We start from the raw sequence: 8,972 nt of genomic DNA, 5'->3' as shown, positions 1-8,972 counted from the left end.
TTGGGAACCGATTGTGCTTGTTGCAGTCAGAATTTGTACAGTTTCAGTGTCATGATAAGGCCACTCTCTAAAGCCTGTCTCAAAAAATTGTGTGTACTTATTGAATAACTTTTATAAAATTTGACTAGGAATTGGTTCATTAACTTCTGTATGCATGGACTCCACTCAGAATTACAGATGTTCATGGCTGGAACTCCTGCCCTTTGCATGATCCAGCTGCAGAAACCCAGAGGAGTATGCCTCAAATAATGTGAAAAGCAGGGGCCGCTCAGGATTAGAGAACATCTCATAAGGTAGAACAGCAAGAAGCTGTCCCTCAAAAGCAGCTCACAGACTGACGACAGAGCAGGGCAGAGAAGTGTAACTGCTGGGCCCCAGCAACGATACCAGCTACAACCCAGCATGGAGCTCCTCTTCTGATGCTCTCTGGGACCCAAGAAGCAAATCCAAAGTTAGTTCACACAGCCTGCAAGTTAGCATCAGTAACAGCCGTAGGTCTCACATTTAACAGGCTGATTTGGTACATTTCCCAGTCATATGATGATGAACAGACTCTCGTGTGTTCTGGTTTGATTACTCTCCCTAATAGTCAGGTTCTGTAGCTTGTCAACCAGTGTGATGGTACCCAAGAAAACATTACCATTGAAATCTACCTGATGACTTTATATCCATGCTCAGATGCCTAGAAGCTCAGAAAGTAACCAACTGTGACTAGTAATAATCAGATATTTAGAGATTAGAAATGCATGTGCGAACATCCAATGTCAATTGCATTGAAAAAGAATTTTTCTGTATGAAACTGTGTATTTTAATAATGAAATGGAGATCTTTTTAAAGGTTAAAACATCATTTAATTTATGTCTTATAGGGTTTATACTGAGTACAATATTGTATAACTGTATTAATTCAACTGTAAACCTAAAAATTTACAGCCAATTTTGAAAGAGATGCATCTTAGCTCCAGAAATTGTTATTGAATATGTCAATGCTGTTGTAATGAAATGCTTCTTCTAATTATGTGGTTATTAAATAAATAATTTTTTTAAAAATCCTAACCCCCCCCCAAAAAAAAACCAACAACAAAACCATCCTTCACCAGGAGCCCATTCTGATAGAACAGCATTCAAGGCATTAAACCATTCATCATCGAGGTGGTGCACCAGGCTCCCATCAGCTCTTAAAGCCTCAGTCTGTACACTGCTACAATAGCAACTGAACTTCCTCATGAGGCAGACGTGATGACGTACACCTATAATCCCAGTACTACTGTACACTGCTACAATAGCAACTGAACTTCCTCATGAGGCAGACGTGATGACACCTATAATCCCAGTACTATGGAGGCTGCGGCAGGAAGGTTGTCCTAAATCCAAAGCCAGTCTTGGCTACATAGTGAGTTCTAGGCCAGCCTAGACTACAGTATGAGACTTTGTCTCAAAAAAACAAAAACCAAGCTGGGCATGGGGGAACCACTCTATCTAATACTTAGGAGGCAGAGGCAAGAGGATCAGGAGTTCAAGATCATACTGGCCAAGTTGAGCTGAGATCTTGTCTCAAAAAACCAAAACACAAAAACTCATGCACACACAAAAACTTCAACAGGAATCTCGAAGAGGACATAGGGCCACAGCTCAGAGGACTTCCGAAATACAGTTCTGCCCAGGTCTTGTCACCTCAGTTCCAATTAGAGAACTCAGACCCAGACCAACTTTGAATTCAAGGCAATCTCCTGCCTCGCCCTCCCACGTGCTGGAATTACTCAGGCAGGCAGGCACCTCTGTGCTTGGTGGGACTTGGCTTTCTCAAGGCTCACGGTTCCTTTTCACTGTGCTGGGACTTCCTGCTTTCCCCACAGCAGGGTTTTTATGGTCAACTTTGGGCATAAGACCCTTTCTTCTTCCATGAACCCGAACCCAAATGAGCTCCTAAGGTTGGTGAGGAGCAGAGGGCAATGTAGCTGGAGTCAGGAACACATTCTCACTACAGTAAGCCAGGAGTTCAGACTGTTAGAGGAGGCCAGCTCTGTCAGGACTCTCACCCTGATGACACCCCAAGTTCCACCCTCCATTCACAGGACTCATCTGACAGCACAGGACTGGGGGTGGCTAACTGGTCCCTGCTGACTCAGGACCAGAAGGGGCCAGTAGGCCACCTCTAGGGAGGCTTCAGGCTTATCTCAGACTCACTCGGGAAAGGGAAATGACCCCACAGCCCCTGAAGCTCCAGCCCCAGCCTCAGCAAGACACTGTCAACAGGTGGCCACAGGGGCGTATTCACAGGGAAGTAAAATAGTAATTACAGAAGTAAAAGCAGCCACTGCACAGAGCCAAGCAGCTATCAGCTCAGTTGCCCCAAGAACGGACTTCTAGAATCAGCCTGCCAACGGCCCAAAACCTGAAACCGCTGGGAGGAAATGCCAGAGAACTCAAAGTAAGAGGCACGATGCTACGAAGTATCAAGTTGTATGTCATCAAAATGTCAGTGTTGTGAGCCAGTGTGGTGACACAAGTCTGTAACCTCAGCACACAGGAGGTTTGCCCTGAGTTTGAAGTCAGCCTAGGCTACAAATTGAATTTCAGGCCAGCCTGGGCTACCAAACAAAACCCTGTTTAGAAGCAATCAACAAACATCAAACAAAAAACATAAATGAGGGCTGGGGATGGAGCTCAGTTGATAGAGTGCTTGCCTAGCAAGCACTAGGCTCTGAGTCTGATCCTCACAGTGCATAAGACAGGTGTGACAACAGACACACCTGTAACTGACACATCCCAGCACTCAGGAAACGGGAGGCCCAAGAATCAGTCAGTGAGTTCAAGGCCAGCCTCAGATACAAGAAACCCTGTCTCAAAAATACACAAACAGGGCTGAAAAGATGATTCAGCGTTAAGAGCACTGGCTGATCTAGCAGAGGACCTGGGTTTGCATCCTTAAGATGGCTCACAATTCTGTAACTTCAATTCCAGAGGATCTGATACCTCTGGCTTCTGAGGGCACCAGGCACAAATATGATGCACATACATATATGCAGGCAAAACATTTATACACATAAAGTAAAAATAAGTAAGTCTTTAAAAATATTTTTAAAACAAACAAAAACTGGGCATAGGGGCACAGGCCTTTAATCCCAGCACTTGGGAGGCAGAGGCAGGTGGATCTCTGAGATCAAAGCCAGCCTGGTTTACATAATGAGTTCCAGGCCCACTGGGGCTACAGGGAGACCCTGTCTCAAAAAATCAAAAACAAAAACAGGGCTGGGGAAGAGATGACTTAGTGGTTTAATAGCACTGGCTGCTCTTGCAGAGGACCTGGGTTCAGTTCCCAAAACTCACATATTGTCCAACAATTATCTATAACCTCAGTTCCAGGAAATCTGACATCCTCTTCTGACCTTCATGGGTATTGTATGACTTATATACATGCAGGCAATACAATCATACACATAAAATAAAAAAAATTAATAAAATTTACAGAAAACCAAAAATAAAGCCAACACTTGGGAGGCAGAGGCAGGCAGATCTCTACGAGAGCGAGGCCAGCCTGGTCTACATAGTGAGTTCCACGCCAGCTGGGGCCTCTGTCTCAGAAAGAAAGAAAAAAGAAAACCCTGTAAGAACCCCCAAAACCAAAACCAAAATCAAAAACCAAAAGTAAAATAAACAAGTCAATGTTGGGCCAGCAAGATGGATCCCTTGACCGTTTAGAGGTGGAAGTAGAGAACTGATTCCACAAAGGTGTCTTCTGACCTCCACATCCATGCCGTGACACATGAACCCCCTTCAACAATAATAAGTAGAACAATTTAATGTTATAAAAATTTCAGAGGAGTAAAAGAGCAGGACAAATAGGTCCACACATAATCCAGGATGTTCCTTTGTTCTCAGAGACACTGTTGGGCCATAAACAAGTGGTCAATCAAGTCCACAACCAAGTGACAGGATCAATAATGCTGAGTAGGCATTATTGTGTAGGCATGTATGGCTCGGTAGGACCACACACACTGACGTATTGAGGGATGAGGGGGTATTGTGTCTGTACCAGAAAAATATAACTGGAGAAGATAAAATGTTAACATCTGGGAAATCTGCAAAGCTAAAAAATGAGTTATTGTCAGAATTATTATTTTCCATGTGGGACCAACCCAGGCCCTTGTGCATGCTAGGCAAGCACTCAACAACTGAACTGCACCCCTAGCATTCTTGTTGAAATTACATCATTAATTTTTTTTAAAAATTGCCCAGGCCTGCCGGGCATTATGATCCACGTCTTTAATCTCAGCACTCAGGAGGCAGAGGCAGGGGAAGTCTCTGTGAGTTCCAGGACAGCCTGGTCTACATAGTGAGACCTTCAAAACAAACAAATAAGAAATTGTCACGGCTAGGAGACAAGACAATCATAAAGAGCACAGACTCCGGAATGGGTCAGAGTTAGATTTTACCCCTGAGCCTCCCACTCAATAGCTCTGTGGTCTTCAGTCATCTGTGTGTGGTGAATGGCAAGTGACCACCTGGTTTGTCCAGTTGGGTCACTGGGGATTCATGAGCTAATGAACAGGACAGCACTTTGCAAAACTTAGTGAGCCAGGTTCAACGCACAATGAAATCTCATTTTCCTGAGGATGACATGACGTCTCAGCTGTCCTCCTTCTGGAAAAGGAACCATGTTGGATGCTATGAGGAAGGGTCTGGGGGCCTCGTGGTTGCTTTCTTTCTTGGGAATTTGTGCACATGCAGGATTCTCTGGAATCTCGTGTTCCCACAGCTGTCATCAATTTTACAGTTGGGCTTTTCAGGGCCGGGGGGTGTAGCTTAGTGGTAGAAAGCTTACCCAGCATGTACGAGGAGACCCTGGCTTTAATTTCTGTCATTGCAAGACCTGCCCCTCCTTTCCGGTAAAGAAAGTCAGATATATATATATATATATTTTCATGTCACATTTTATCATACCATTAAAAAAAAAAGATGATTTAGAGAATTTCCCACCAGCATTTAATAGTCATATGACATTTTGGATGGCGAGAGGGAAGTCTCAGCTTACTGTTCCCCTATTGTTGACCATTAAGGTTACTTCTAATTCTCACTACAGCAACAGCACCTCACAAATTCCTGCCCACACACAGTTTCGTATTCCCTCTGTCTCTTAGGCAAGGTCCTGGTCAATAGGCTTACTGGATCAAGGGGTAGAAGCCAAGAATTTTCTGCAAGGATTAATTCAGTTTACAATACCAATATGAAGCAGGACATGTCAGCTTCACAAGGTTTTCCACATGCGTGTTTTCCTTACTTTTTCTCTTTTGATTTATTAAAACATGGAACCATATTATTATACCAATTCTTAATAACTTAAAAAAGACTAATTTTATTCTTTTTAATTATGTATATGTGTGTGCATCTCTGTGTGTGTGTGTGTGTGTGTGCATGGATACAGTGCCTGTAGGGTCCAGAAGAGGGCATCAGGTCCCCTGGAGCTGGAATGACAGGCAGTTGTGAGCTGCCTGGCATGTGCTCGGCAGTGAACTTGGGTCCTCTGTAAGGGCAATACATTCTCTTACCTGCTGAGCCATCTCCATCTCCAGCCCCAACCTCCAACTTGACATGTAGCTGTAGCTAACCTTAAACTCTGGATTTTTCTGTCCAGTGCTAGGATCGGGTATGTAACCATCACGCTCAGCTATTTTTTTTTAATTTTATGCGTCGGAGTGTTTTGTCTAAATCAAAGCACACCATGTTCATGCAGTGCCCACAGAGGCCAGAAGTGGGCACCAGATCTCTTGGAATTGGAGTTAGCTGCCTTGTGGGTGCTGGGAACCCAGGGTCTCTAGAAGAACAGCCAGTGCTCTTAACCGCTGAGCCACACGTAACTATTCCTAAAAACTCTTTATAGAGAAAACCACTGTTTTGTCAGTATTTTAAAATAATTTTCAAGGCTGTAAAATTTGAAGAAGAGGGTTGATTTTTTTAGTAGTCTGAAATGATCAAAAAGTGGATAATCGGGTAGTCTATGTCTGGAGGTGAAATTTCTTACATCAATAGATTCTTCAGCAGCAATAAGCTAATACTCCAAAGAATACACTGGGGAGTCCTTAGCAACCAGTGTGGGAGGATACGGGTCATAATGAACCTGTTGGACAGGTTTTACCCATTCTTTTAAACACAGCCTTCCCTAGCATCACAGAAAACTTTCCTAGAGGGTCCCCACTGAGAAGTGAACAGTAACAACTCTGAACTCAGGTTGCCTAGGAAATCCATTTTCTGTGTGAGCTGTGCCAGGCTCTGTTTTATCACTTAAAAATACATTGTACTCTCGGACTGGAGATATGGGTCAGCAGTTAAGAGCATGTACTGCTCTTCCAGAAGCTCTGAACTCAGGTTGCCTAGGAAATCCATTTTCTGTGTGAGCTGTGCCAGGTTCTGTTTTATCACTTAAAAATACATTGTACTCTAGGACTGGAGATATGGGTCAGCAGTTGCATGTACTGCTCTTCCAGAACACTGAAGTTCAGTTCCAGCACCCACGTTGTGTGGCTCAAAACCACCTGTAACTCCAGCTCCAGGGGCTCGATCCTTGGGTACACACAGGTACGGTACCCCCACACAGACACATACTCATAAGTGAAAAATAAAAATTAATTTTAAAAAAAGAACAGAGGAAAAGAAAAGAGATTCTTGCAAAGAAAAGTCCAGCTCTGTTCCTTTTCCAGTACCCATGACCTCCTGTGTTCACCCTGCTCATCCCAACTTGCCACTGAGGACAGACGGTATCTGACAGTCTGACAGAGTCCTGGTCGGTCTGGTGACATGCTGGAGGGGAGGGAGGAAGGGCAGCCCCTTTCTCAAGGGGTCTTGCAGCATCTGAGGCACTGTGAGAGTGACATGCTGCAAAGATTTTGCCCTGACCATGTAGGAAGTGGGGTCTTTTCTTTCTTGCAGACCTACTGGCCTCCTTCCAGTGGCCGTGAGACTGGTCAAGTGACTCTTTTCAGCTTTGCCTCCCGTGACACCCAGGTGACCTGTCTCTCTCCCAAAGTGCTGACTACCCTCTTCAGCCTTGGAAAGCAGTCGGGTTTTTAATAGAATGGAACTATAATTAGGGCAGTCTTGGGTCCTCTGATCTGAGCCAAGGAGAAGAGGAAATGGCCTTAAGATGCCTGCCGTGGGTTCTGCATGGGGCACAGAATTTCAAACTCCAAAATGACACAGGGCAGGGCTGGTGTCTGGGTACAGCTCACTTGCTGACACGTTTGAAAGCAGGGCAGGGCAGGGCAAGGCAAGGCCTTGGGTTTCTGTATTCTGGGAGACTCCAGACAGCTGACAGCCCTTGTCCAGACCAGTCCTTTGCTACTGATCTCACTCAGTCTTAGAGATCCTGAGGTCTAGACAGTCAAGACTACGTAGTCTAAGAGAAAAATGCAGGAGGAGCTTGGGGCCTGAAGTCTGTAAATGATCAGGCAAAACTGTTTTAAAAGGTAGACCTTGTTTTTTTGTTTGTTTGTTTTTAATAATTGAGGTATTGTGGGCTTGGGAGTGGATGGATGTACACACCCACTACAGTATAGGTTTGCTAGAGCAGACACCTAGCTCACCTCCCACCCAGCTTGGGGATGGGCGCTTCTCCCCATGGGGAGCGGGTACAGGGTGTGGTCCCCAGAGCTTTCTAGGTGGCCCATCCCCAAGGGCAAGCTCTGCTCCCCACCTTGATGGGAGGCTCTGGCTGGGGCAGGCACAGAGATGATCGGACAGTATCCCCTCTCCAACCTCTTGAACCAGCCGGGAATCCTTCTTCCATGGTTCAGGGCTGCCCTATGGCACGGCTGCCCGTAGGGCACGTCCTAGACGGTGGGTGTACAGTGCCACAGAGCAGCAGGCAGGGTAGGGGCGAGTGAGCCTGGATCTGAGAGCTGGAGGGAAGGCCCCAAAGTCTCCTACTCACCTGACAACGTGGAAGACCCAGAGTAGGCGGTCTGAGCCGGGACCACGCGTGGAGCGGACGATGCTGAGGTACAGGTAGAGGGCAATGGCCACCGTCCAGAAGAAGGAGCTGGTGTTGGCGAAGGTAGAGAGCGCACCCTGCAACACGCAGTCCCACGAGGAGCCCGCGAAGTCCCGCAGCACCCCATAGAAATACGAGGAGGCCGACAGCAGGTCGGCCAGGGACAGGAAGAGCAGCAGGCGCCGTGCCGGGCTGCGCAGGTCTGGCCACAGGGCGTGCGTGGCCACCAGGAGTCCCGAGCCCAGCGCGGACAGCGCGCAGGACAGCAGCACCACGGCGCGCTCCGACGGCAGCAGCGTGGTGGGCGGCGCAGGCGGGGACATGGCCGGCTGGGGGCCAAGGGCATTCGGCCAGGGCGCCCCCGCGCAAGGGCGCCGGGAGGTCGAGGCTGCGGCCGCCGCCGTCTGGACATCAAGGCGTTCGAGGCTCGCGTCCTCGCTCGCGCCCGTCCCGCCCGCGTCCCAACCCCGCCCAGCCTATCGGATATGCGGCCGCGCCCCTGAGCCCTCCACGTCCCGCGCCGTGGCCCCAGGCTCGGCTCCCACGTGCCACCTCTGAGCGCTCCACGCCCCGCCCCTGATCTCCCCACGTCCCGCCCTGATGTCGCCTCTTCGGCCCCTGAGCCTCCCACGTCCCTCCCCTGCGCTCTCCACACCCCGCCCCTGCGCTCTCTACGCCCCGCCATGGTCTCTCCACGTCCCGCCCCGGTAGCCCCAGCGCCCGGCTCCCGCGGTCCGGTGCCTGAGCTCTCCATGCTAATCCCTAAAGTCTCCACGCCCGCGCCTGAATCCTCCACGCCCTGCTCGGGTAGCCCCCAGCGCTCAGCTCCAATGTGCCACCTCTGCCCTCTCCACGCCCCGCCCCTGCGCCCGCCCCCTGACCTCTCAGGGCCCCGCCCCTGACCCCCCCCCCCCCGCCCGGGAGGCCCGGCCCCCGCCCCTTCCAAACTCCTCCCTCTGGCCACCACTCGCGCCTTTTCCCCGCAC

The 8,972-nt window shown here is 48.5% G+C and overlaps 1 protein-coding gene across 1 annotated transcript in view; it reads right to left on the bottom strand.

Annotated features, from left to right (window-relative positions):
• Positions 1–8,565, bottom strand: part of Gpr157 (G protein-coupled receptor 157) — a 22,275-nt gene extending 13,710 nt beyond the window's left edge. Inside the window, exon 1 of the mRNA XM_008831936.3 lies at positions 7,927–8,565. Coding sequence (XP_008830158.1) covers positions 7,927–8,309 — 383 coding nt within the window. The 5' untranslated portion in view covers positions 8,310–8,565. The remainder of the gene's footprint in view (positions 1–7,926) is intronic.
• Between the last annotated feature and the right edge of the window lie 407 nt (positions 8,566–8,972).

The sequence above is a fragment of the Nannospalax galili genome, unplaced genomic scaffold, assembly GCF_000622305.1.
Source record: "Nannospalax galili isolate Female #2095 unplaced genomic scaffold, S.galili_v1.0 scaffold870, whole genome shotgun sequence".
NCBI lineage: Eukaryota > Metazoa > Chordata > Mammalia > Rodentia > Spalacidae > Nannospalax > Nannospalax galili.
Note: the sequence above shows the minus strand (reverse complement) of the source record. Positions and strands in the feature narration are given on the sequence as shown.